Source organism: Cebus imitator, unplaced genomic scaffold, assembly GCF_001604975.1.
Source record: "Cebus imitator isolate Cc_AM_T3 unplaced genomic scaffold, Cebus_imitator-1.0 Scaffold258, whole genome shotgun sequence".
Taxonomy (NCBI): domain Eukaryota; kingdom Metazoa; phylum Chordata; class Mammalia; order Primates; family Cebidae; genus Cebus; species Cebus imitator.
Window position 1 is genome coordinate 1,516,532 of NW_016107573.1, and position 27,718 is coordinate 1,544,249.

General features: G+C 44.5%; 1 protein-coding gene across 2 annotated transcripts in view; it reads right to left on the minus strand.

Moving 5' to 3' along the window:
* Nucleotides 1-514: 514 nt before the first annotated feature.
* Nucleotides 515-27,718, minus strand: part of RNF185 (ring finger protein 185) — a 44,816-nt gene continuing 17,612 nt past the window's right edge. Inside the window, exons 2-8 of one of the 2 annotated variants that reach the window (XM_017499553.2) lie at nt 23,069-23,183; nt 19,641-19,864; nt 14,273-14,291; nt 10,942-11,054; nt 9,489-9,543; nt 4,942-5,059; nt 515-3,031 (exon numbers count right to left, since the gene is read on the minus strand). In XM_017499553.2, coding sequence (XP_017355042.1) covers nt 2,934-3,031; nt 4,942-5,059; nt 9,489-9,543; nt 10,942-11,054; nt 14,273-14,291; nt 19,641-19,816 — 579 coding nt within the window. In that variant the 5' untranslated portion in view covers nt 19,817-19,864; nt 23,069-23,183 and the 3' untranslated portion in view covers nt 515-2,933. The remainder of the gene's footprint in view (nt 3,032-4,941; nt 5,060-9,488; nt 9,544-10,941; nt 11,055-14,272; nt 14,292-19,640; nt 19,865-23,068; nt 23,184-27,718) is intronic. The other variant, XM_017499552.2, reaches the window with a different exon arrangement.

Below are 27,718 nucleotides of genomic sequence, written 5' to 3' on the forward strand. Positions count from 1 at the left end.
AAAAAAAAAAAAAAAAAAAAAACCCTATGATTGTCCTAAAGGCTCTGGTCAGACACAAGCTAAGCACCATTGTGGCAGCTTGTCACCTGCAAGCTTAGGAATGCCACGTACTTGTCAGGACTGGGGCTGCTTGTCAGACAGGTTTTACCTTGGGCAAGGCTGTGTATGAAACCAGGCCTCCAGCCTACATTTCTCATCTCTAACCATTGATAGCTGTTTAAAGTCTTTTCCTTTTTTGTTTTTTTAAGAGATAGTGTCACTCTGTCACCCAGGCTAGAGTTCAGTGGTATGATCATAGCTCAGTGAAGCCTTGAAATTCTGGGCTCAAGCAATCCTCCTGCCTCAGCCTCCAGAGTAACTTGGACTACAAGCATACATACCATGCCCAGCTTCTTTGAAGACTTTCATCCTCCGTGTGACATTACCAAGGATGCACAGGAACCTCCATGAGGCCAGACCAGTGTGACTACTCCCCACCGACTCACCCTCCATGACACAGACAAGAAGTCCAAGCTCACAGTAATGTAAAACCATTTATTTAATTCTAAATCAAATCACTTTCACAACAGTGAAAATTACTGACTGGTTAAGGTGTGCCACTATACATATCATCATTTTCCGACTGTGGTCAGGACCTGGTCCTAGTCCACAAGGGTGGCAGGAGGAGGGGGGAGGCCAAGAACACAGAAAACACACAAAAGAAAGGAAAGCTGCCTTGGCAGAAGGATGAGGTGGTGAGCTTGCAGAGGGGTGGTAGGAAGGGGGCTCCCTGTTGGGGCCAAGCCAGCAGTCCCAAGTCAGCTCTCCTGCCTTAGCTCCTGGCAGAGGGTGAGTGGGGACCTGTAAGGTTCAAAATCAAACAGCATTTGGCCAGCCTGGCTTTACTATCAGGCACCCGGAGTGCCTTTGTTGGTGGAGCTCTCCTGGGCTCATTCCATTTTGTTGAAGAGTCCAAATTATTGATTTTCCTACCTACAACTCTTTAGTATTCTTCTAGAAACCCATTTCTGTTGAGTCCATCTGACTGAAGTTCTCTCTTCCTCCACTAGTTGGGGCCACTGCACTGAAGGGGTCCCACCACTTATCTCTACAGCAGAGACACTCCAGGGGCCCCTCCAACTATGGGGATTTCCAGAAGGTGATAAAAAGAGCACTCTTGAGTGGGTGCCCAGGAATGTTTAAAAATCCATCAAGCACACTATAAAGCTAGTGGCTTCTTCCTACCAAGTGGATTCGGCAAATAAACCACCTACTCAATACTTTATATTTTGTCTGTTTAAACACTGAACTCTGGTGTTGACAGGTACAAAGGAGAAGGGGTGGGGGCTGTAAGAGGGGAGGGCTTCCCTCATCTTCCTCAAGATTTTTGTTTCCACAAACTATGCAGAGTCATAACTGGGAAAAAGCACTAAGTGGGGCTTCCTACCATTTGTTGGTCATTGCTGAGCGTTAGCCAGTGCGGATGGCAAAGTAAGAAAGTAAGAAAGAGGCCCAGAGGAAGCCCATCTCCCCTGAGTTTTGGGGTCTCCAGAAAGAGGCTGGACTTCTGGGATGAAGCGTAGAAGGCAGGGCAAGAACTGTTCCACCAGGTGAACTGTCCTACCTGCTTAGTACCACACTCCCTCAATAAGGTTCAGAGGAAGAAGCTTGTGAAGCTGAAAATCAAATCAAGGTATTGGGAAGAATAATTTCCCCTTGATTCCACAGGATGAAAGACCACACCATATCACTGTGCTGGGGCTCCCCAAGCCCTGCCACCTCGCTTTACAAATCATCAGGGGTTGTCTGCTTGGGAGTCACATGCTTCCCTGATTTTAGCACACATAAAAGGAGTTTTCAGGGTACTCCATCAAGCCATACCAAAGTCAGGGTCACATGTGGGTTTTCCCTTTCCTTGCCTCTTCTTAAAGGACAACTTGGCTTCTGAGGATGGTGGTCTTCCGCATGCAGTTGGGCTGACCTGACAAAGCCCCCAGTTTCCTGTGGCAGGTTCTGGGAGAGGATGCATTCAAGCTTCTGCAGCCTAGGGGACAGGGCTACTTGTTCAGTTGTTCCTGCATCGGAGCTCAAAATCCCACCAAAGTCCTGACTCCAGGTCTTTCCTAATGCACAGTAGTCAGTCTCATCTTCAGCAGTAGCCTTGGCTGTGTGTTCTCTGGCAGAGAGAGGCAGATGCACATAGTTTTAGGGAGAAAGCTGATGGAAAATCTGTAAGTGAAACCACATGTCTCACCAGGAATAATTTACGCCAGGAAATCAGGAAGTCATTCAAGTTGCTCTCTGAGGCCAGAGACGCTGAGCAGAGCCCAGAGCCAATAAAAGATCTTTGAATCTATGGTGAATTCATGAAGTGACTCCAGCTTCAGCTGTTACAATTATGATTTTTATGGGACAGCAACTTCTTGCATCTCTGAAGAGGAAGAGGAAGGGGAGGGGGAAGAAAGAGAACAGAGCAGCACTGGGATTTGGAAGGGGAACCTCTCTGAGAAGCCCCTGCTGGCTTCAGAGGCAACTTTCCAAGGGGTGTTTAAAGAGATGAAAGTTTCCAGAAATAACATTTGGTGCATCCTTTTGTTTTTGTAATATTAAACTCAGGTGAAATTATACTCTGACAGTTTCTCTTTCTGCCTCTTCCCTCTGCAGAGTCAGGACCTGCTGAACTGGATGAAACAAGATTTCATGGTGTCACCCATGAGAGAGGACTCAATGCCAAGGCCTGAGGTTATAGAGTGTTTACAGCAGTGGCAATACTCAGGTGTCATCGCCAACTGGTCTTGAGTTCCAAAGCTCTGATGGAGAAACAAGACTCCTTGATGTGTTACTAATCCCACTGATTCTAGGAGTCAAGATTAGCCAGGAAGCCAAACACCAGGAGTGGGGGTGGCACGTCACCAGTCCAGAGCCCTGCCACGGATATAGGCAGGAGCCCAGCATTAAGCGATCAGGAGCCAGAACATGATCACCAGGGCCGCAAATAGGAAGAGGCGTGACAGGAACTGCTCATCCACATACTGGGGTGTCCCAGGGACAGCTGGAGAGACAGGAGGGAGAAAAGAGGCTGTCAGAACACTGCAGCTGTACACACTGCCCACTCAGGCCAGAAGCTGACAGCATCAATCTTTATCTCTTTACAACATCAGAATCCTACACACTAAAAAGATTTCTAAACCCCAAATAATATCAGGCAAAAGGAAACTATGTGAAACAATATAACAATGAGAACATGGTCTCCAATTTATTATAAAAGATTTGGCCTGGACACGCCAATAAACCAGGTGACTAATAGAAAACTCTTAGAGGAAATAATGAAAGCAAGCCTACTGTTTGTTGAGTATCTTCTATCTGCTAAGTGTTTTGTACATATTATTATTTGGTGGATATTATTATTTCCATTTTGAGTAGGAAGCAGCTGAAACATAGGTTTGAGGTGACCTGTTCAAAATCGAAAGCTCAGAAGTTAGTGGCAGAGCTCTATAGTCATGCTCTCTAGCCTTTCCACACTGCCTCTCAAGGGCCCTGCAGGGACTGCCTTCCTTTCCCAGGAGAGAACTAGGATTCAGACAGGCAAAATGACTTGTCTTTCAAGGCAAAGGCAGAAGAACTGGGATGAGAATCTAAGTCTCCACTCTTCTCTGCTTTGAGAAAAGCTACCATTTAGAGCTCCCTGTCTTGACTTTGGGAGGAGAAGGATAAAAGAATCTGTTATGTAGGATGGGCAAATTGTACCAAGAATGACAAGGGAAAACTGTGACTGTTGCAGGGGGAATAAAGTGATCCAGAGTCTAGCCTGGCTGTGGAACTCTGCTTAGCTGGGAAATCCAAGGTTAGCCTTGGACCAGGTTAGAAGGATACAAGCTACCAGGCAGGTTCTTACTGGCTTCACAGGGATTTGCCCTTTCTTCAGGGCAGAGTACATCATATCTTTTGGGGTGTGCTTCCTCTGAAAAAAACATGTGAACAGATAATAAATCTTCAAGGTAGATAAGGTAAGAAAGGGCATCCCCAAGATATCTTGGTGCTGAGATTCCTCTGTTGGGTGCTCTGATGGATTCACGAAGGCAGACAGGCAGTCAAGAAAGACTTATAGATTGCCTGCCTGTGTACCAAAAAACCAGGGTGGGGATGAGAATAACTGGCATGACCCAGTTACTGTCTTTAGGGCACAAGCTCACACAATGGTCACTTCTGTACCAACCACTGTGCCCAGTGTACATGAAGCTCCAACGAGTACAGGCAGAGCTCAACTGATCATGGTATCTCTGCAGGCTCCACAGTAAGGATCTTGGCTCAGGTGTCAGAGTTCAGGGCACCCACCTCATTGCCTTGCTCTATACTGAATGCAGATGGCACTCTCAAGCAGTGGAGGGAGAAATGCAGCAGTAGGTGGTAGACCTAGGCGTGGTTCCCACAGGGTTGAGGCTTATGACCAGCCCCACGTTGTATCATGAAGGAAGCTGGACAGAGATGCCAGAGAATGGATATGCCCTCACTCTTTATGGGTCATCTCGCATTTCCATGCCCCCAAATGGTCAAAGTGGGGAGCAAATGCGCAGAACTAGGCTTTTCCTCAGCTCTTTATAGTTTTTCATTTTATAGATATGGAGTATGTCTTGGTAACATTACTGAGCATTTTATGATCTGTTAAATAGAGCTAATCACACACCTCCTGTTCGACAGGATGGTTGTGATGATCCCCTGAACTTGGAATGGAAAGTGCTATATAATATATATGTGCCTGATAGTTGGTAAGTACACTGTTACATTGTAAGTACATTGTTACCATGACTATACATGATCTGAAAACAGCTTAAGACATTTTGAAAAGGCTGATTATCCATGTAGTGACAATTATCCGTAACTTACATACTGCTGAATTCCAATGAGTTTTCAAGCAATATTACTAAGATATTTTCCTGATTTCTCAAGGAAATAGGGTCTTACCTGGAGGAGGCCGCCCATCGTTTATGTTAAATGCTGTGGCAAATATCCCAAAGGGAAATGCTCCAATTCCAAAAGACATCTGGAAACCACCATCTCCAAATCCAAATCCTTGAAATCCCTGTGTGGAAGAAAGGCAATTAAGGGGAGGAGAATCAGGCAGGTTTCTCCTGTGCCTGTCAAACTCAATAAACATCACGTTGCATGTGGCACCTGCCTCTCCTTCCTGCCCTGTGCCACATGTTTCCAGGTTGGGGGACAGCTTTTCCTCCCATATATACCCTGAAGCAGAGGAACTCTGGCAAGCCCTCTGCCCTTTTAGCCTTAGTTTCCAGCTAAGGATCTATGAATGGGCCAAAAAGGAGTGGTTCTGACCCAATGTGAAACAATCTGCTGACATAAGTCAGCACTCTTAGGGCTTGAGGATATTTTCCAGAGTCCCACATTAGCTAATAATATCTTCTACATGCTTTATAACAGCAATATTGACAGCCACCCCCATGCCCAAGGGAACATCAAACAAGCTACACGTTACCTTTAATAGCAAAAAATGCTGAAACCCCAATTAGCTAACAATGGAAGTCATAATCAAAATCTTGATACATGCATTCAAAGAACCATTAACCTGACTTATGCAGTAACACTGAAAAAGTCTTGTGACCATGTTATCAGACAAAATTGTTTGGACACTGTGGTCAAAAGCACACAACAATATGCAGGTATATGGACAAGTTATGGATGAAAATATCTTTTAATATTGTTACATAGAATTTTTTTTTTTTTTTTTTGAGACGGAGTTTCGCTCTTGTTACCCAGGCTGGAGTGCAATGGCGCGATCTCGGCTCACCACAACCTCCGCCTCCTGGGTTCAAGCAATTCTCCTGCCTCAGCCTCCTGAGTAGCTGGGATTACAGGCACGCGCCACCATGCCCAGCTAATTTTTTGTATTTTTAGTAGAGACGGGGTTTCACCGTGTTGACCAGGATGGTCTCGATCTCTTGACCTCGTGATCCACCCGCCTCGGCCTCCCACAGTGCTGGGATTACAGGCTTGAGCCACCGCGCCCGGCCTTGTTATATAGAATTTTTACATTTTAAAACACTTTAATGTTTTCTGATTATAAAAGTAATATATGCTTGCTATAGGAAACACACACATTACAGAAATAATTGACAAAGAAAGTCAGAGATCTTCTATTCACCCTCCCACTTCACAGCCACTCCACTTTACCTCTGAAATAACCACTGCCAGCAGTTTGGTGTATCAAGCTCAGCTTTTTTTTTCCCCTGTGCATGTTCTACACTGAATCATCTTTCACATGAAAAGATTCAGTAGCAACAATACTGTGAATAAATAACTTTTTTTTTTTTTTTTTTTTTTTTTTTTTAAAGCATAAGCTCTGTGCTAAGCACCATGTTAAGCACTGGCACACACAAATCATGTTTAATTTTTACATTAGCTTCACCTGAATTTCACAGATGACCAAACTGAGGCTTGGAGAGGTGAAATAACTTACCAAGGAATACAGTTTAGATCTAAAACTAGGTCAATTTGATCTGAAAACATATGCTTTTCTTTTTCTTGTTGAGACAGGGTATCGCTGTCACCCAGGCTGGAGTGCAATGGTGCAATCATGTAGCCTCAACCTCCCAGGCTCAAGCAATCCTCCCATGTTAGTCTCTTAAGTAGCTGGGATCACAGGTGCACCCCTCTATGCCTGGTTAATTTTTAAATTTTTTTTGTACAGACAGGGTCTCACTTTGTTGCCCAGGCTGGTCTCAAACTCCTGGGCTCAATGATGCTCCCAACTTGGCCTCCCAAAGTGCTAGGATTAGAGGCCTGAGCCCTGTGCTTGGCCTTCATGCTCTTAATTACTGTGCACATCTTTCAGATATTTTTTTCTCTTCCCCTGCATCCCTGGTGAGAGGTTTAGAACAAATGATTTTAAAAAGAATAAAAAGAAGACAGACTATTGGGCCAAATGCTTTTCACAAAGAGTTCACTGGCCTTCATTTATTAATCTTTTGCAAGTCACAGAAGTAGCTGCTCTCTGTCACACACTGATAAGCCTTTAGTTCTAAACTTCTTGGCAGATGGTACCACCTATAAAGCCTAACAGCTGACTTAATGAGAGGGCAAATCTAAAGGGAAGGAAAACAATGAGTTTCCATCTCCTCAATACAAAATGCCTACTATTCAGTTCATGGTTGAACCTAAGGGCTCCTGGGACTGAGGCTGCCTTACCTGGGAAGGTGCAATTGTTTCATCAGGAACTACAGATTCAATTCAGTGCAATCCTGAGGACTAATCATTCTGCTTCCCTTTTAGCAACATCTATATGAGCTTACCAGTCCTCACATTTGGTGGGATTATGTTCCTAGGGCAGAGTATGCCAAAAAAAATCACCAGCAGCTGCAGGTGCTTATAAATGCTAGAGGTATGCTCCTCGGTCACCAAGACCAGGGCCTCTGGTTTTCGAGGGCCTCTGATTCCTGCATTAGTTGCTAATGCTCTGCAGGAAACCAAAACCTGGGAATGTTAAAGTGGTGTCACCTGGCGGTCAAGAGCAGGGACTCCAATACCAGCCAGATCTGGGTTTCAGCACTGTATGTGTGGCCCTGGACAGGTCATTTCACCTATCTGGGCCTCAGTTTCCTCTTTCGTTAAATGAGTAGATGTGAGGCTTAAAGGAGATCAAGAATATAAAGCTCTTAACATATAGTTATTTCCATATAGTAGCCATTCAACAAGTGTTCACTGCTAATATTATTATTAAGGATAATCTGGAGAAGAGAACCTTAATTTCTCTCTTTTTTTTTTTTTGAGACTGAGTCTCACTCTGTAGCCCAGGCTGGAGTGCAGTGGTGCGATCGCGGCTCACTGAAACCTGGATTCAAATGATTCTCCTGTCTCAGCCTCCAGAGTAGCTGGGACTACAGGTGTGCACAACCACAGCCGACTAATTTTTCTATTTTTAGTAGAGATGGGGTTTCACCATATTGGTCAGGACTGCTGTGTAACTCCTGACCTTAGGTGATTCCACCTTGGCCTCCCCAAAGTGCTGGGATTATAGGTGTGGGTCACCGTGCCCAGCCAAGAACCTTAATTTCTATCAAGATCCCTGACTCAATAATCCTACTCCTGGGAATCCTAATGAAATGCCATTATTCAAACTAAAGAGTGTACAAAGATGGTTACTGTAGCATTACTTAAAGAGCAAAATGGGGAAACAACTAAATGGTTCTTCGATGAGGAAAACCCAAATTATAATGCATCAAAGCTCAGTGGGTTCCCAGTAAGAGCATAGAAATATTAAAAAAAAATAAAAAATAAAAACCTCATTGGGATAAATGGCAACCTAAATAATAAAGAGGATACTTCAGAGCATCATGGAAAACATGCCAAAATTAAATTTTAAAGCAAACAGAATGGTGATGGCTACATAAAAATACATATACACAGCATACAGATGAAGAGAACATGAGGAAATGAGAATATACTTGTTCTGGGCTCTTGGTAATTTGGGTAAATATTTTGCTTTTAAAATTTCTTTAACATTTTAACAGAATTTGTTTTAAGAATAACATGTGATGTAAATATGCAAAAAATTTTCAATGTTTTTGTTCCTAGCCATTAGACCACCAGGGATAAACATGCAAATTTTTTTTAGCAAGTAATTTTACTTCTAAGAATTTATCCTAAGCCAGGCACAGTGGTTCACACCTGTAATCCAACACTTTGGGAGGCTGAGGTGGGAGGATTGCTTGAGCCCAGGAGTTAAAGACCAACCTGGGCAACATAGTGAGACCTTGTTTCTACCAAAAAACAAAAAAAAAATTAGCTTTGCATGGTGGCGTGCACCTGTGGGCCCAGCTACATGGGAGGCTGAGGTAGACTGCTTGAGTTCAGGAGATCGAGGCTACAGTGAACTGTGATAGTGCCACTGCACTCCAGCCTGGGCTACAGAGTGAGACCCTGTCTTATCCTAGTAAAATAATAGTGAATATGCTCACAAATTTATCTATAAATTCATCAAAATATTTCTAAAATTGGAAAAAGAAAGCTGCCAAATGTCTAGGATTGAATTATGTTAAATCCACAAAACTAAATGCTAAACAGCTATTTAGTAAAATATTGCTGGCAATGTAAAATCTCAAGATAATACTAAAAGACTCCCACTTGCACATAGAAGGCACTTAAATATCTGTAGAACAAATGAAATTTTGAGAGGGTTACAAAACAGGAGCCACATATTGTAAAAAACAAAAACTGTAAAAAGTATACACACATCTATAAAATACACGCATAGATTTATAAAATTTGTGTGTGTATATAATTATAGAAAAATGGAAAAGAAAATAGAACCAAAATGTTTCCAGTGGTTACCTCTGGATTGGTGTGATTATAAGTGATTTTTCCCCCTTTTTCCTTTCTGTATTTTATAAGATTTCCTTTACTTTTATAATCAAGGAAAAAAATGATAAGTCTAAGAAGGAAACTTCTAAAGCCATCAGCTCATTTATAGAAGCTTCTCCTAGAATGTTTCTCACCCCTCTATTCTCTGGCTCTGGCCTCTGTCCTTGAGGACGGGGAGGGGTCTTCTCTCTGAAACAGAAATGGTGTAAATAAGTCTATTACAAAATGCTTTCAGTTTCTCCCTATGAGGACCGCGAGCTCTTCACCAACAGAGAGTCAGGGCCATAGCCTCTTTCTTGCCCAGACATGAACTTATGCCAAATTAATTCTCCAAATACTAACTCTTCATTCTACCTGCAACTGTTCTTCCCATCTGTATAGAGAACAAGGGAGAAAATCAGCTTGTTATGAGATATTCATCAGACTGCACTACAGCCTACTCTATTCACAGAGATCCTGACTCAGACAGTTAGGAACATGGCCAGCTGCCTTCCCTGGGTCTGTATGATACTGGGCCTGTTACAGATATCAGAAATCCCAAATCCAAACTGGAGCAGAGGGTGGGTTGTCAGCAGTGAGGGCTGAGGTTCGTGGTTTCTCTGACCCTTCCCCTATTAACTTCAGCTCTATCTCCCACTATTCTTGGGCAAATACCCCATGCTATTATTTTCAAGTCTCAGCCACTCAGATCACTCAACCCATGAATACTCAATTGAGGGCTTAGTTATATAATAAGCATTAGTTATACAATGCTTAGTTATACAATAAGCATTACGCAGGATGCTATAATACTAAGACTGATGACAGGCCCAACTCTTGAGGTATTCATGGTTTCGGGGGGATAGAACCAATCACATGACAGTTTGCTGGGAACTGGATGAGAGCAACTAATGTGGAGAAGACAGACCACTTCAAGGAGGGGACTTTAGGGCTGTTCATGATAGATGAGTAGAAGTTAGAGGAGAAGGTGGGGGTACAAGGGTAGCTCGAGCAGGACTGGGGAGGGCAGAAGGCAGAAGAGAGAGCAAATACATAGGCTGATAAATGTGAAAGAGCAAATCCCTTTAAGAGAAGTCTAATATGTCCGGTACACAGCATATACTAGGCTAGGTAGGAGAAGGTAAGAGATTCTTCTGGAGAGCTTGGGAATGCCAGACCATGAAGGGCTCTCAGTACTTTTGTTTGTGGAATGCTGGACCCCACTCCATTTCTATAAATCCCAAACTCCACAAAGTCACCCAGATCGTGTTTCCTCTACCCCCATGCTTGTATACATCACTGCTGCAGCAACCCTACTCCCTGGAGCCTCTCCTGCTACACATCCTGCTTCCCAGGAGGCAGAAGTACTCTTTCACAGTGCTCTGCACACTTGTGATTGTGATGTCTGTTCACTGCTGGGTCCCAGCAAGTGGTAGCTTGGATCCCCTCTCCTTCCTCCCCTCATGGCTGACTCTCATCTGGATGAGACTGCTTCAAAACCAAGGGATCATCTAATAATAAGTAAAGGGTGGGGTTAGGGGATGTTGAATGGGAGTGAATTCATGTCCAAGAGGAGAAGTGGGTAGGAGAGGCATCCTAAGTCCTCACCTGGGGTCCTGTTGCCCAGTGCTGCCCCTTCCATAGAGGGGGATGACCTTGTCTCGGCTGATGCCAGCTTTGCAAACTGGACACACCTGTCTGTTAGGTCTGGTTTCCAACCACTGCAAGCAGGAGAGAAAAATACATGAATGGCCCAAGACCCACCAGAGTGATCAGCCAGAGCCATGAGAACAACACAGGCCAGAGGCCTCAAACTGGGAAACACCAGCATGAGCACGAACACCTCAAGACTACCATTCCTTCTCCTAGCAATCAATAAATACTTACCAGTGGCAAAATCAAAACTGCCTTTAAATATCATCATAATTGGCCAGGTACTGTGGCTCACGCTTGTAATCCCAGTACTTTGGGAGGCCGAGGTGGGTGGATCACCTGAGGTCAGGAGTTTGAGAACAGCCTGGCCAACATGGTGAAACCCCATCTCCACCAAAAATATAAAAATTAGCTGGGCATGGCAGTGCATGCCTGGAGTTTCAGCTACTCAGGAGGCTGAGGCAAGAGAATCACTTGAAGCTGGGAGGTGGAGGTTGCAGTGAGCCGAGATACGCCACTGCACTCCAGCCTGGGAGACAGAGCAAGACTCTGTCTTAAAAAACAAACAAACAAAAAAAAAACCCGTCATAAATTAAACAGGCTTCTTCATGCTTTGTTTCTCTCTAGGGGTTCCTAGGAACACAGAGGGAAGGAAACTGCAAGCCTGGGGCTGTCAAGTCTGACATACTCAGCCTCAATTTAGGCTGCTGGCATAAGTACAACAAACTTTAAATCCCTATCTTCCCAGTAGTAACAACTGTATTTTCCTGTCCGTAATATTTTTCTTTCTATGATGTTTTTTCCCCCCCAAGAAGGATTCTTGCTCTGTCACCCAGGCAGGAGTGCAGTGGCGCCATCTAAGCTCACTGCAACCTCCACCTTCCAGGTTCAAGCAATTCTCCCTCAGCCTCCCGAGCAGCTGGGATTACAGGTGCCCACGACTGTGCCTGGCTAATTTTTTTATTTTTAGTAGAGATGGGGTTTCACCATGTTGCCCAGGCTGTTCTCGAACTCCTGACCTCATGATCCACCTGCCTTGGCCTCCCAAAGTGCTGGGATTACAGGTGTTAGCCACCGTGCCCGGCCGATTTCTCATTTTTATAGCATTTCCCCAACAACTGTGTAGCCCAGGCATCAGAATCAGGAGATACGCTTATCATTTTCTGGTGACTTACCATGTGCTAAAGGATAGGTTTTGCTCATTATTTACATTTGCTTAATGCTTTTTATGTACTTTCATTGATTTTTTGCATTCAACTATTTCTTTCAATATAAAAAAATCCTGTTTTGGGTTTCTCAGGCCCTTTCTTTTTTTTTTTTTTTTTTTTTTTTTTTGAGTCGGAGTTTCGCTCTTGTTACCCAGGCTGGAGGCAATGGCGTGATTTTCGGCTCACCGCAACCTCCGCCTCCTGGGTTCAGGCAATTCTCCTGCCTCAGCCTCCTGAGTAGCTGGGATTACAGGCACGCGCCACCATGCCCAGCTAATTTTTTTTGTAGTTTTAGTGGAGACAGGGTTTCACCATTTTAACCAGGATGGTCTCGATCTCTTGACCTCGTGATCCACCCGCCTCGGCCTCCCAAAGTGCTGGGATTACAGGCGTGNAACCTCCGTCTCCTGGGTTCAGGCAATTCTCCTGCCTCAGCCTCCTGAGTAGCTGGGATTACAGGCACGCGCCACCATGCCCAGCTAATTTTTTGCAGTTTTTAGTAGAGACGGGGTTTCACCATTTTGACCAGGATGGTCTCGATCTCTTGACCTCGTGATCCACCCGCCTCGGCCTCCCAAAGTGCTGGGATTACAGGCGTGAGCCACCGCGCCCGGCCTCAGGCCCTTTCACTGTTTAAAAATTTTTGTTTCAGCCAGGTGCGGTGGCTCACACCTATAATCTCAGCACTCTCGAGACTGAGGCAGGTGGATTACCTGAAGTCAGGAATTCAAGACCAGCCTGGACAACATGGTGAAACTCCATCTCTACTAAAAATCCAAAAAAAAAATTAGCCGGGTGTGGTGGCATGCACCTGTAATCCCAGCTACTTGGTAAGCTGAGGCAGAAGAATCACTTGAACCTGGGAGGCAGAGGTTCCAGTGAGCCAAGATCTCGCCATTGCACTCCAGCCTCAGCAACAGAGTAAGACTCCATCTAAAAAAAAATTAAGGTGATAAAAATGTGTTTTCTTTTTTCTTTTAAGACAAAGTCTTGCTCTGTCACCCAGGTTGGAGTTCAATGGCACGATCTCGGCTCATTGCAACCTCCGCCTCATTGCAACCTCCGCCTCACAAGTTCAAGCAATTCTTGTGTCTCAGCCTCCTAAGTAGCTGGGATTACAAGAGAACACTAATATGCCTGGCTAATTTTTGTATTTTTTGTAGAGATGGGGTTTTGCCATATTGGCTAGGCTGTTCTCAAACTCCTTGCCTCAAGTGATCCACCTGCCTTGGCCTCCCTAAGTGCTAGGATTACAGGTGTGAGACACCACGTGCGGCCAAAACGTGTTTTTATCGACATTCTATAAACAAGAATCTAGGACTTCAGGGCTGAGGAGACAGCAGCATTGAATTATTTTATTTCCTACTTTTACTGTTCACAGCTCCAAAACTTATGTGTTATGTGTTCTTCAAAAACTCACAGTCAATATGTTCTACCAGGTCCTGCTGGGGACAGAATGTGCAGCCCTGTCCCCACCTTCTTTCTCCCATCCAGATTCTGAGGCTTTAGCAGTCTGGAACTTCTGTCCTCCCCTACTTTCCCAGGCCACCTTTGAGTGTGGTACTCTACTGCTGACGACCATGGAGATATTCAGCTGACTGCGATTATTCACAGCCACTTGTGAATGCCAGGCCCAGCTCTGTCTCACCAAGCAGGTGCTAAAGCAGGGAAACAGACTTTTCCCTCCTCATAAAAGCTCTTTGTTGATACCAAAAAAGTTTTATCCTTCCTAATATTTTCAAAACCTTTAAGGGCTCGGGGACTGTGATATAATAGGAGGTGCTGTTTTAATAGAAGCAGAATCTCAAAAATAAAAAGGACCAAACATACTATCAATCCGCCCCAACTTATAAATGAGTAACCGAGACCCACAAAGGCCATCTGTGGCAGAGTTAGGACCATCTCGATTTCATCAAGCGCCTGTCAGTGGGCAGGTACGTAAAGAAGGCTGGGGGTAAGTAAGCAAATGGGCCCACAAGCAGGGCAGATTGCAGCTTCTGACAGCAGTCTCCTGAGATGAGAGCTGTCTTGTGCAACCACAGCTGATGAAAGACAAAGTAAAATGAGACGTATCTTACCTGATGTAAACACGGCCAACTGCCAGAGTCCCCAGGGCAACCAGTCATCAAGGAGAAGGAGAAAGGGGGAAATGAACAAAAATGCTTTCATTAGCAGAAACACTTGATAGGTAGGGTTGTAGTAGCAGAATGAGAAAATAGGAGAAAACTATGAAGCACTGCATCTCCACTGAGGTTCTGTAGGGATTACTGGTATTGGAAATTAGAAAAGATTGGGCTAAAATCACAGAAAAAAAATGATGCAATGGAGATAAGAACCCAGTCTCTGCCTTTGGGATCTCAGTATACATGAAATCCCCAGGGCTCAGACCACATAGACCCAGCTTCTCTACAAATCAACCTGTAAGAATTATAGCATTTGAAGGAATCCAATAACAGCTCGGAACCCCCTATGCGAAAAAAGTAATGGGGGCATTCACATTCACATGTACCACACAGTATTTTACACTCAATTTCAGTGGGTTCATAGCCTCGTCAGGCTCACAAGGGATGTGTGGACTCTCAGGTAGTTCATAGATGTTTAACAAAATCTTCAGGCTGTCTTCATCCTTGAGAATTCTCCTAGCAGGAAGCAGCTTAAAAGTTCACGTCTACTCTAAAAGCATCTTTAAGTAATGGAAAGTATGGGAATGCTACTTGACAGAAAGGGCTGCTTTTAACTTAGAGAGCTGCTGTCCAATCTCTCCATTTTCAAATGAGGAAACCAAAGCTCAAACATAAAATGAATTGCATCAGGATTTAATAAAAAAAAGTCTCCTGAGTTCTAACTCACTGCCCTTTCTAAAATCTAACACTGCATTAAAAAAAATATTTATAGAATTGAAAGAAAACTATTCAATTCTACATTTTAAATTTTTTCAAAAAAAAAAATTTTTTTTTTTGAGACAGTTTTGCTCTTGTTGCCCAAGCTGGGGTGCAATGGCATGATCTTGGTTCACTGCAAGTTCCACCTCCCGGGTTCAAGCGATTCTCTTGCCTCAGCCTCCTGAGTAGCTGGGATTACAGGCATGCACTACCATGTCTGGACAATATTTTGTAATTTTAGTAGAAATGGGGTTTCATCATGGTAGCCAGTCTGGTCTCAAACTCCTGACCTTAGATGATCTGCCTGCCTTGGCCTCCCAAAGTGCTGGGATTACAGGTGTGAGCCATGGCACCTGGCCCACATTTTTTATTTCTTTCTTTCATTTATTTAGTCAACAAATATCTACTGTGCATCTACTGCGTGCAAGGACAGTGAAAAATGCAGACATGGCTTCTGTACCTCACATACCAAGTATCTTTAGCTGAGTACACTCTGAACTCAAAGGATAGTTCCTTTTCCAATTCCTGAACCACAGTTTAGCTTCACAAACCAGACACACAATCTTCCTGGACACCACATCTGACTCCAACATTAATCCTACAAAATCATTCTAAACTGAGTGGAGAACACCCCAAATTATGGCAGATCTCCACTGGCAAGTTCCCTTAAAGGCTACAGGGGAGAAGTGGAGGTGAACGAATGACCCTCAGGGGAAAGTTCAGAATTTACAACAATGACCACTCCTCCCATTTATTAAGCAACGACAGACAACGACAGGGATAGTTCTGAGAAATGTGTCATTAGGCAATTTCATCATTGTGTGAGCATCACAGAGTATACTTACACAAACCTAGAATAGTTTACTACTACCTAGTATAGCCTATTGTTCCTAAGCTACAAACATGAATAGCATGTAAATATCATAGGCAACTGTAACAGAGGGGTAAGTATTTGTGTATTTAAACATAACTAACATATAGCGGCAAGATGCAGTGGCTCACACCTGTAATCCCAGCACTTTGGGAGGCTGAGGCAGGCAGATTATTTGAGGTCAGGAGTTTGAGACCAGCCTGGCCAACATGGTGAAACCCTGTCTCTACTAAAAATACAAAAACTAGCCAGGTGTGGAGGCACATGCCTGTAATCCCAGCCACATGGGAGGCTGAAACATGAGAGTAACTTGAACCTGGGATGCAGAGGTTGCAGTGAGCTGAGATCGTGCTACTCGATCTGGAGTGCCACTGCACTCCAGCATGCGTGATGCAGTGAGACTTCATCTCAAAGAAAACAAAAACCAGGCTAGGCGCGGTGGCTCACATGTATAATCCCAGCACTTTTGGGAGGTTGAGGCAGGCGGATCACCTGAGGTTAGGAGTTCGAGACCAGCCTGGCCAACATTATGAAACCCCATCTCTACTAAAAATACAAAAATTAGTCAGGTGTGGTGGCATGTGTCTATAATCTCAGCTTCTCAGGAGGCTGAGGCAGGATAATCACTTGAACCTGGGAGGCAGAGGTTGCAGTGAGCCAAGATCATGCCACTGGACTCCAGCCTGGGCAACAGAGCTCTGTCTCAAACAAACAAACAAACAAACAAAAATCCAACATACCTAACATAAAAAAGGTATGACATCACTAAATTATAGGAATATTTCAGGTCCATCATAATCTTATGGGACTGCTGTTGTTTATGTAGTCCATCATTGACAGAAATGTTGTTACATGCTGCATGACTGTATTGTGTGCTGGGCTGTAGCTGAATAGCTCATTTCTTAATGTCACATTAAGAAATGACATTGGATGTCATTTCTTAATGTCACTGGATGGTCACATTAACCTATGAGGCAGTGCCATTATCTCCATCTTATGGATGAGGAAACCAAAGTACAAGGAAGCTAGGATATTTGCCCAGGGACACAACATCCAGATGTGAAGCATCTGTTTCATTTTAGAGTCTGTGTTCTTCCCAATGGTGTTCTGCCTTAAAAAAAAAATTGATACAGGGCTGGGCATGGTGGCTCACGTCTGTAATCCTAGCACTTTGGGAGGTCGGGGTGGGCAGATCACTTGAGGTGAGGAGTTTGAGACTAGCCTGGCCAACATGGCGAAACCTCACCTCTACTAAAAATACAAAAAAAATATTTAGCCAGGTGTGGTGAATGCCTGTAGTCCCAGCTACTAGGGAGGCTGAGGCAGGAGAATAGCTTGAACCCGGGAGGCAGAGGTTGCCAAGTGAGCCGAGACTGCGCCACTGCACTCCCGCCTGGGGAACAGAGCAAGACTGTCTCCACATACACACACAAAAAGATACACAATAGCTGTATATATTTAAATATATATATTTAATATATATAATACATATACATGTTAAAATTTAATAAATACATATATATTACACACACACACACACACACACACACACACACACACACACACTTTTTTTTTTTGAGATGGAGTCTTACACTATCTCCCATCCTGGAATGCAGTGGCTCGATCTCAGCCCACTGTAACCTCTGTCCCCCAAGTCCAAGATATTCTCCCGCCTCAGCTTCCCGAATAGCTGGGATTACAGGCACATGCCACCACACCCAGCTAATTTTTGATTTTTAGTAGAGATGGGGTTTTGCCATGTTGGCCAGGCTGGTCAACTCTTAACCTCAAGTGATCCTCCCACCTCAGCCTCCCAAAGGGCTGAGATTACAGGCATGAGCCACTGCGCCCAGCCAGAATATACATATATTTTTAAGAGACAGGGTCTCTTTCTATTGCCTCGGCTGGAGTGCAGTGATACAATCATAGCTCACTGTAGCCTTGAATTCCTGGGCGCAATCCTTCCTCCCATCTCAGTCTCCCAAGTAGCTAGGACTACAGGCACCGCCACCATGCCTGACTAGTTTTTAGATTTTTTTATAAAGGTGGGGCCTCACTATGTTGCCCAGACTCATCTTCCACTCCTGGGCTCAAGCGATCCTCTTACCTAGGCTTCTCAAAGGGTTGGGATTACAGATGTGAGCCACTGAGCCCAGTCATAACAGCTGCACGTATTTTTTATGTTACGTGCGTTAATTTGATACATTCATATAATCAAATCAGGAGTAACCTGTTGTTTAAATCTCAATTTTGTCAATCATTTCAAGTCCTGGTTTTATGATACCCTGAAATATCCTGAATTTCTAGGAGAGCATGGATCACAACAGTTTTTACACAGAATAATGATTAGGTCAAGAGCCTCAAGAATAAAAATCTCTGTCCCATTCTATTTATTCACCAATAAATTGATGTTTTATGCTGTTGCCAACTTAAAATCCCTTAAATATTGTTTAAATGGCCTTTTCTTCACATGATTTATCTGCTCAAAAAAACTCATTTTCTCTATGTCCTTTTAGTTGAATCTGGGTTTGATAATCTGGCCCAATGCTCCCATAACCATTCTTTTTCCTAACACTCCCAGGCCCTCATCCAGAGTGCTGTAAGAGGTATACAGTAGCTTCAAGGGTCTCAGATGAGTCCAACAGTGCATGTGCCTGTCCCCAGGAACTGCCTGCCTTGGGGTGACACACACACCCTTCGCTTTACCTAGCATTTTTTGATGGACACTTCAAGGTTCAGCTCAAAATCTCAAGACAAAGAAAACAAAAATCGGCTGGGCTTAGTGGCTCACGCCTGTAATCCCAGCACTCTGGGAGGCAGAGGTGGGCAGATCACAAGGTCAGGAGTTGGAGACCAGCCTGGCCAGTATGGTGAAACTACGACTATATTAAAAATACAAAAATTAGCCAGGTGTGGTGGCAGGCACCTATAGTTTCAGCTACTCGGGAGGCTGAGGCAGAAAAATCGCTTGAACCTGGAAACTGGAGGTTGTAATGAGCCAAGATCGTGCCACTGCACTCCAGCCTGGGTGACAGAGATAGAGGCTGTTTCAAAAAAAAAAACAAAAACAATGTTCACCTAGGTTCTCAGAGCCAGAAAGGGCTCCTGTAACCATGAAGGCTGGAACAGACACTGACCTTGACACTTCATTTTGATGTGTGTATATATCTATATATAAACATAAAATATAGTAATAATTACAGTCATAGATAACACATAGTATTTACTGCAAGCTATGCGCTCTTCTAAGCCTTTTACATATTTCGAGTCATTTAATACATGCAAACAAACCTCTAAAATCAGACAGAATGTGTGTAAGTACCTTGCCCAACGTCAAATAGGAAGGTGGCAGAGTCAAGCTTCAGGAGGAAGTCCAGTTCCACCGTCCTTGCTCAGAACCATTATGCTATACTGCCTCTAGGCTCAGCACAGCAAGTAGCAGGTAGTAAGGGCTCATTAAATGGTAAGTATTAATTTAGAGATGGGGAGAAGGAGCTCAGAGTGGAGACAGGATTTGCCCAAGGTCACCCAGCTCATTGGTAGCAGAGCTGAGATGGGAACTAAGGTCTCTTGTCCCTTGAGCCTGAGTGTGTTCCCAAAGTGGGCAGGAAGCATCCTGCTCCAAACTGCCCAGGGCCACAGGCTTTCCAAACTTGGCAATGTGTTTTCTGGGGTGGCAGCAGAGGTACTGACCAGAAGAGGTGGCCACACAGGCTGATGACGGCATCCTTGGCTGTGTCCAAGCAGATGTTGCACTCGAAGGTGCTGTCCTGCCCTCCGCTTTCGCCAGTGCCATTGCTGCTCCCACTGGGCCCCCCTGCACTGGAGTTCTCAGGGGAGGCAGAGGCCGAGGGCCCCTTGCTTGCCATCCTTGGCTGTCAGCGAAGCTCTGAGTGAAGACTCTCTCCAGGGAAATCCTAAAAGGCAGAGAACTCTTGACTGCCCATTTCTGCAGCCCTCTCCCCCAAGCTTCCATGCCAACATTCCCATCTTCTCTCAGCTCCAGAGCTGATTATGACTGAACCCCTGGGCAGACTTCCCAAAGAGCTGCAGAAGACAAGAGTTGTAGGGCTCTACCCAGAGGGCAGTAATCCAGAAATTTCTCATTTCTGGATGAGATATATTCTGGATGGTCCAGAATATATCACACAGATACACAAACTCCACAAATACAGAGCAGCCTCCAGATGGTTTGCTACAGGAACCAGGACCTTGTCTCACTCGTCTTTAGATTCTCCTACGATAATGAAACCAGGTGATAAATATATGCTCAATTAAATGGAATGTTCAGGCTGTCCTCTAATGGACAGGCTCCACATTGGCAGGTCAATCTGCTAAGGCAGGAAGGTTGTGACTGGCATATGCCAGAATATTTTTTTTTTTTTTTTTTGAGACGGAGTTTCGCTCTTGTTACCCAGGCTGGAGTGCAATGGCACGATCTTGGCTCACCGCAACCTCCGCCTCCTGGGTTCAGGCAATTCTCCTGCCTCAGCCGGGACTACAGGCACGCGCCACCATGCCCAGCTAATTTTTTGTATTTTTAGTAGAGACGGGGTTTCACCATGTTGACCAGGATGGTCTCGATCTCTTGACCTCGTGATCCACCCGCCTCGGCCTCCCAAAGTGCTGGGATTACAGGTGTGAGCCACCGCACCCGACCACCAGAATATTTTTTTTTTGGAGACGGAGTCTCACTTTGTCGGCCAGGCTGGAGTGCAGTGGCACAATTTCAGCTCACTGCAACCTCTGCCTCCTGGGTTCAAGCGATTCTCCTGCCTCAGCCTCCCAAGTAGCTGAGATTACAGGTGCCCGCCACCACACCCGGCTAATTTTTGTATTTTTGGTAGGGACAGGGTTTCACCATGTTGGCCAGGGTGGTTTTGAATTCCTGACCTCAGGTGATCCACCCGCCTCGGCCTCCCAAAGTGCTGGGATTATAGGAGTAAGCCACTGCGCCTGGCCCATATACCAGAATATTAAGAAATTCCTGTAACTAATGAAAGGCTAGGAAGCTAAGAAGGATCAGAAAGATCATCTGGTCCAAGGTCTTCCATATTGCAGTCTTTTTCATTCCCTCTTATGCCACACCGGAATACTACTTACCTTATTTTATCTAAATATATCAACTTTGTAGCCTCAGTACATTTAAAGAGGTTTATGTCACTGCTGTAAATGGAGAGCCTGTAATACTTACCATAAGTTAAAAGATTAATATAAATGTAATGAAGGAAAAGTTGTTTACTCTCATACCACCTGAAATAATGAGGCACACTGATACTATGTTTTGGGCAATCTTGATCTGGTCCAGTTTCTTTAGGAAACTGCAAGTTACTTCGGCTAGCTGACTAATGTGGGGCTGAGACTGGGACTCATGACACTCTGTATTCAAACTACTGTACCACTACATACTAAACTGGCCACTAAATGTTGGTATAAACAGACCACTGTTGACTATCACCTTCAAGTCAAAGAATGGGTTGAACAAGAAAGAGGAGCTGAACAAGAGAGGACAAAACCAACACCAAGGGATACCCAGAAATTCTGGATGCAAATTAAGAATCTGTCAGGAGCCTTATCTGGCCACCCTCATCATCTCAGAAATTTTAAGTAGGAAATGTTGGCTGGCTACCACAGTTAGAGAACTGGAGGCCTGGATGCTGGACTCGGCCTCTAGCTTGCTAGGTGGTTTTGGGAACCTCCCTTCCCCTCTACTGATCATAATTTTCTCATCTGTAAAATGAGGCACTGGACTCCCCGGTGTCCTGGCCGGCCCTTTCCAGCTCTTAGACTATGCCTCTCCAGGTCATCTTAACCTACTAGTATCTCCGAAACAGGTAACCCCTTCACAAATTTAGGACTTACCACTGGAACACCAGAGGGTCGTCCTGATGTCAACTTCCAGAGTATGAGAAGACAAGGATCAAAAAGTTACAGCCTTCTCAGACCCAGAAAGTGTCCTTCCTTCACACGGTGGACTCAGAGATCCGGCCTCATGAGCATCCCTCACCACGATGCAGCTTAGTGACTCGAGCAGGGAGAGGAGGCTGGTTCACCACCACTTTTTCACTCAGTTACATCATTTTACATAATGTCCCAGAAGGGTAGCTGGCTGCTGGCAGCACCAGTGCTGTGCACTGGCCTTGGCTCCAGGACCTTCTCCCTGACGTTCCTCCTCTATGTTACATGTGCTCTCTCTGTCTTAGGATAAAGCCCACTTTTGAGGGCCACATTACTGTCTTTCCTCATTATTCCAGCTCAACAATCCTAAGTACCCAAACTATGTGTTTGATTTTTTAAAAAAAACTTTAAAAATTAAGAATTATGCATATAGATTTTGGAAAGACAACCATAAAGTCGTATCAGTCACATCAGCCTCCTGACATGACGCAACAGAAGTACAGAGCACCACCAATGAAGAATGTTTGCCTTAAAATTCAAACACTAATCAAGTATCTAAAATGAATTACCAGCCAGGCATGGTGGCTCACCCTGTAATCCCTGCACTTTGGGAGGCCGAGGCAGGTGGATTACCTGAGGTCAGAAGTTCAAGACCAACCTGGGCAAGATGATGAAACCCTATCTCTACTAAAAATACAAAAATTAGCAGGGTGTGGTGGCACATGCCTGTAATCCCAGCTACTTGAGAGGCTGAGGCACGAGAATCACTTGAACCCAGGAGGCGAAGGTTATGACTTATACTTTCTAAGTCCTCTAAGTTTAAAAAAACCAACGTTTTTACAAGTATTACTTTTTTTCTTTCTTTTTTTTTTTTTTTTTTTGAGACGGAGTCTCGCTCTGTCGCCCAAGCTAGAGTGCAGTAGTGCAATCTGGGCTCACTGCAACCTCCACCTCCCAGGTTCAAGCAATTCTCCCTGCCTCAGCCTCCTGAGTAGCTAGGATTATAGGCACCCACCACCATGCCCGGCTAATTTTTGTATTTTTTAGTAGAGATGGAGTTTCGTCATGTAGGCCAGGCTGATCTTGAACTCCTGACCTCAGGTGATCTGTCCATCTCAGCCTCCCAAAAAGTGCTGGGATTACAGGCGTGAGCCACCACAACCGGCCTTTACATGTATTACTTTTGCACTCAGTCAAAAGAATAATAGTATATAAAACTTTACCCCCATGTTCCAGTTTTCCTCAATCCTGAAAGTTCTGAGTTCAAGTTCTGATTCCATCACTGACTGTCCATATGGCCATGGTAGATCCCTTGATGATTTGCATCTCTTTTCTCACCTGAAAAGTGAGAGTATCATGGGCTCCTACAGGGTTGAGATGGCCCTATGAAATAACACAGTGACCTGGAGGACTTACCAAGGCAGGACAGGGCTGTTGCTGTTGGAGAGGCACACATTTCATACCATTTATCCTGGTCCACTGCCACCCCACTTCCTGGACCCAATAAAGTGGTACATAGCCCATACTCCTACACATAGGTATACGGGGATAAACAGGATCAAGGTAGGTGTTGGAGTAGGAATGGTTAAGGGGCAGTAACAGGTCAACTCAGAGTCTGCAGGGAGTGACAGCCTTTGCCAGGCCAGGCACTGAGACAGGCCTGCATGTCCCAACTGTAGGCGGACCATATCACTCTCCTTATAATTCTTAGCAGACCTCATGTGGTCCCCACCCAGGCTGTAGAGCCTCATCCTAATAGGTACTCAAATATTTGCTAAGTGAGTGAGTAAAGCCACGCATGACCGACTTTGGTCAACTACCAGGCTGGCTGGTCACCAACTTTTCTTTGTAACATATTTTGGGCCTCAGAGCTGCATTCTCATCCCTGGAGCCATCTCTCCTCACCTTCTCCTACCCCTGTGCACAGGAACCTCAGCACCCCAAGGTGGCATGGCAGAAATGAGCAGCTTCCCCTAGGGATTGTCTACTGAGCGACTACAGAACCATATGGGCCTACCAGGACTGGGACAGTGGCCCAAAAGATAGAGGTTCCTGATCGGCTCAGGAACTAGGCAGAAAGAGAATCAGGTCCTGAGTATACCTATATTGCCATCCTGCTAAAATTTCCCACGGTCCCTGTAGAAGCTACAGACTTTGACCTGACCACAGAGAAATCTTGTTGTGGCTAGTTCTGTGCCTGACCTTACCCTGACCATTCTTTTCTCCTGACCAGAATTCACTCTCTAGTTTTCAAAGCATTTCACATCTATCACTGCATTTCATCCTCATGCCATTTTACAGATGAACATACTGGGCCAGGGACATTAGAGGACTGCCTAAGGCCAGGACACCACACAGCGCCAAATTCAGACTTCGTGACACAACATGAGCACTCTTTTCACTCCTTTTTTTTTTTTTTTCTTAAGATGGAGTCTCCTTCTGTCACTTAGGCTGGAGTGTAATGGCATAATCTCGGCTCACTGGAACCACCACCTCCTGGGTTCAAGTGATTCTCCTGCCTTAGCCTCCCAAGTAGCTAGGATTACAAGCATCCACACCCATGCCCAGCTAATTTTTGTATTTTTAGTAGACATGGGGTTTCAACATGTTAGTCAGGCTGGTCTCGATCTCGTGACCTTGTGATCTCATGATCTGCCTGCCTCCCAAAGTGCTGGAATTACAGGCGTGAGCCACTGCGTCCAGCCTCTTGAGCAACTCTTATGTTACCCTATTAACATGCTGCTTTACAAAATTAAATACCTGGTCTTTGTCTTCCCTCAAATTTATTGTGCAATATTGTAACTTTTATGCTCTTTGAAATGAGTGCAGAGTCAATTAATCACTCATCCATTTATTCATTCAACCAGTGTTTTCCAGTGCCAACTACATTTGAGGTCTGGTGCTACCAACTGTGGACGAGTTACAAAGAAGAACAAAACCAAGTTGAGGCCTTGGAGTCTAGTATAGGAGCTAAATAAAGGCAAGTAGATTAATTTTAGGAATTCTAAACAAGGGACTCCATCAGACTCACCTGTTTTTTGTTGTTGCTTTTGCCTGTTTTTATTTTTATTTTTGGAGATGGAGTCTCACTTTGTCACTCAGGCTGGAGTACAGACGGGCAATCTTGGCTCACTGCAACCTTCACCTCCTGGGTTCAAGCAATTCTCCTGCTTCAGCCTCCTGAGTAACTGGGACTACAGATGTATGCCGTCACTCCTGGCAAATTTTTTGTATTTTAGTAGAGACGAGGTTTCACCATGTTGCCCAGGCAGGTCTTGAACTCCTGAGCTCAGGCAATCTGCCCGCCTTGGCCTCCCAAAGTGCTAGGATTACAGGCGTGAGCCACTATGCCTGGCTTTGCCTGTTTTTCTTAAACAAAGCATCCTCCCACCCCTCCAAAGATCTGGTTCCCAGATCCCTTCAGATATTTAAATAGGATCTGGACCCAGATCAGGCTGAAGAATCTGTATGTTTTTAACGTAGCCCTCACTTTCTGCCCTTGATGATTCTCTAATTAACAGAGTTTTGGAAACCCAGATCTAGAAGAGGGTACAGCTCTATCAATAGCACAAAGCCATACCAACACAATACAGTATTCTACAAGGACAGAAACCTTAGGGCCTATCCAGATACAATCCACAGGGACTACAGAGAGGTCAAATAAACTTGAGGGTAAAGGACAAATCTGCTGAATTCAGATCAATCAGCACTTGGTCCAGCTGGAACACAGCTGATAATTTTAAGAAATAAGTTCACACCTAGTTTTGAAGAACAGTCCTAACTTTGAGATGTCCAGAGTGACACATGTGGTGCTGGGACTAAGGCAGATTTGCAGCACTTAATGATCCTATAGGAACACAGAGCCTGGTGGCTGAAGTTGACTGACCCAGCATCTTCAATACTATTACCTTCCCAGAGTTGGCCTTTGGTCCACTTGCCCTGGCCCACCTCATAGGAACTGAGCAAGAAAGAGAACACAAGAGTTGAATATCCCTGCTGGAACCACCAGAGAACTTGATCTCACGAGGAAATCTCTCTATAGCATTCTTACATTCAATTCTCAGGTTCTAGAGAACTGTAGGAATTAATAATCTGCCTTCTCTGCTCCTTTAACTCCAAGAATTTCTAGACCAGGGTGTAGTGAGGCACCTAGAAACATTAATCTTCGTTATCAAGATTATGAATTTAGGTGATAAATAACTGGCATGATCCCAGCAGAGGTCTTGTTTCTGTGGACATATGCTTATTCACACGGAAGCTTTCTGCCAGGAACCCCAGCATGCCTGAGCCTGTCTGTGCTGCTCATTAGACTGCTACTGGACCACATGTAGGCAGAGATGCGACCTGCATTCCAAGAATGTCTACATCACACTCATAGAAAGCTGGAATGAAAAGAACTCTGAATAAGTTTATTGGAAGTTGGAACACACAGAAACCAGCTTTGAGATCTTAAAGTCAAAGTGGTGTTTAGGTCCCTAGGCTAGCCCACAGAGATCTGGCCCTCAAATATAGGATCAGAAGAACAGAGAAGGCTGACAGGACTGGCTTCTTTTCATTGGGGCTGCACTGGTGGTCTCTGGTTCCCTCTAATCTTCCTATCTACTCTTTCAACGTCACTCCTACTTTCAAAGATTAATTAAAGATCCTGTTACCTGCCAGACATTCAAGATACAGAGATAAAACGTTTCTTCAGTCTAAAGGGATACACAGACAAATAAAACAACAAGGCAACTGAGTGTACTAGGAACTGACAGCAGTGTGTACATAGTACCTGAAGACAAGGAATGCTAGGGAGGACGTAGATACAGCACAAGGAACAAGTGTGTAATTCACTGTGTCGAGTTCAGTGTAAATGAAGCCCAGGGCACATATAAGGATGGTAAGGTAGTAAGGGCTTGGACTGAGGCAAGAAGACAAGCCTTTGATTCTTAGAGTCCTTCAGCCCTGGCCTGCCTGGCTCACATACCCTTCTAGGGTACCTAACCCAGATCTGCCTAACCTTCCAAAAGGCTCCATGATTTTAATGTCTCTTTCTCTCCTCACCCAGGAGGGATCAGTTAAGCGCCCATTCCCTGGTTAAGTAAACTGGTATGTTTGCATAATAGATTACCAGAGCCATTAAAAATAATATTTTTGCAAATATTTTGCTTACATAGACATTTCAATTACATAACATAATGTTAAGTGAAAAAAGCAGGATGTAAAATTGTATACATAATTGAACATATAAGTGGCCAGGTGTGGTAGCTCATGCCTGTATTCCCAGAACTTTGGGAGGCTGAGGCAGGCAGACTGCTTGAGCCCAGGATTTTGAGACCAGCTTGGGCAACATAGTGAATGAAACCCTATCTCTACAAAAAATATTTTAAAAATTAGCTGGGTGTGGTGGCATGCACCTGTAGTTCCAGCTACTCTGGAGCTGAGGTGGAAGGACTTCATGAGCCTAGAAAGTCAAGGCTGCAGTGAGAGGAGATCATGGCACAGCATTCCAGCCTGGGCAACAGAGCGAGATCCTGTCTGAAAGAAAAAAAAAACTGAATTTATTTGATATCAGTAGATTAAAAAGAAGAGGTCAAAAATATTAGCTGTAGTGGTCTCTGAACAGTGGACTTATGGACAAAGTTCTTAAGCTTTAAAAATAATTACATGTACTTGCCACCTTTTCCATAGTGAGTACTGTGTTAGTACAGTACTGTGTTAATACAGAAAAAAATAGGCCAAGCATGGTGGCTCATGCCTGTAATCCTAGCACTTTGGGAGGCCAAGACGGGAGGATCACTTGAGGCCAGGAGTTCAAGACTAGCCTGGTCAACACAGAGAAATCCCATCTCAAAAATAAATAAAGAATTACAAAATAAAAGATGTGAAAGGTC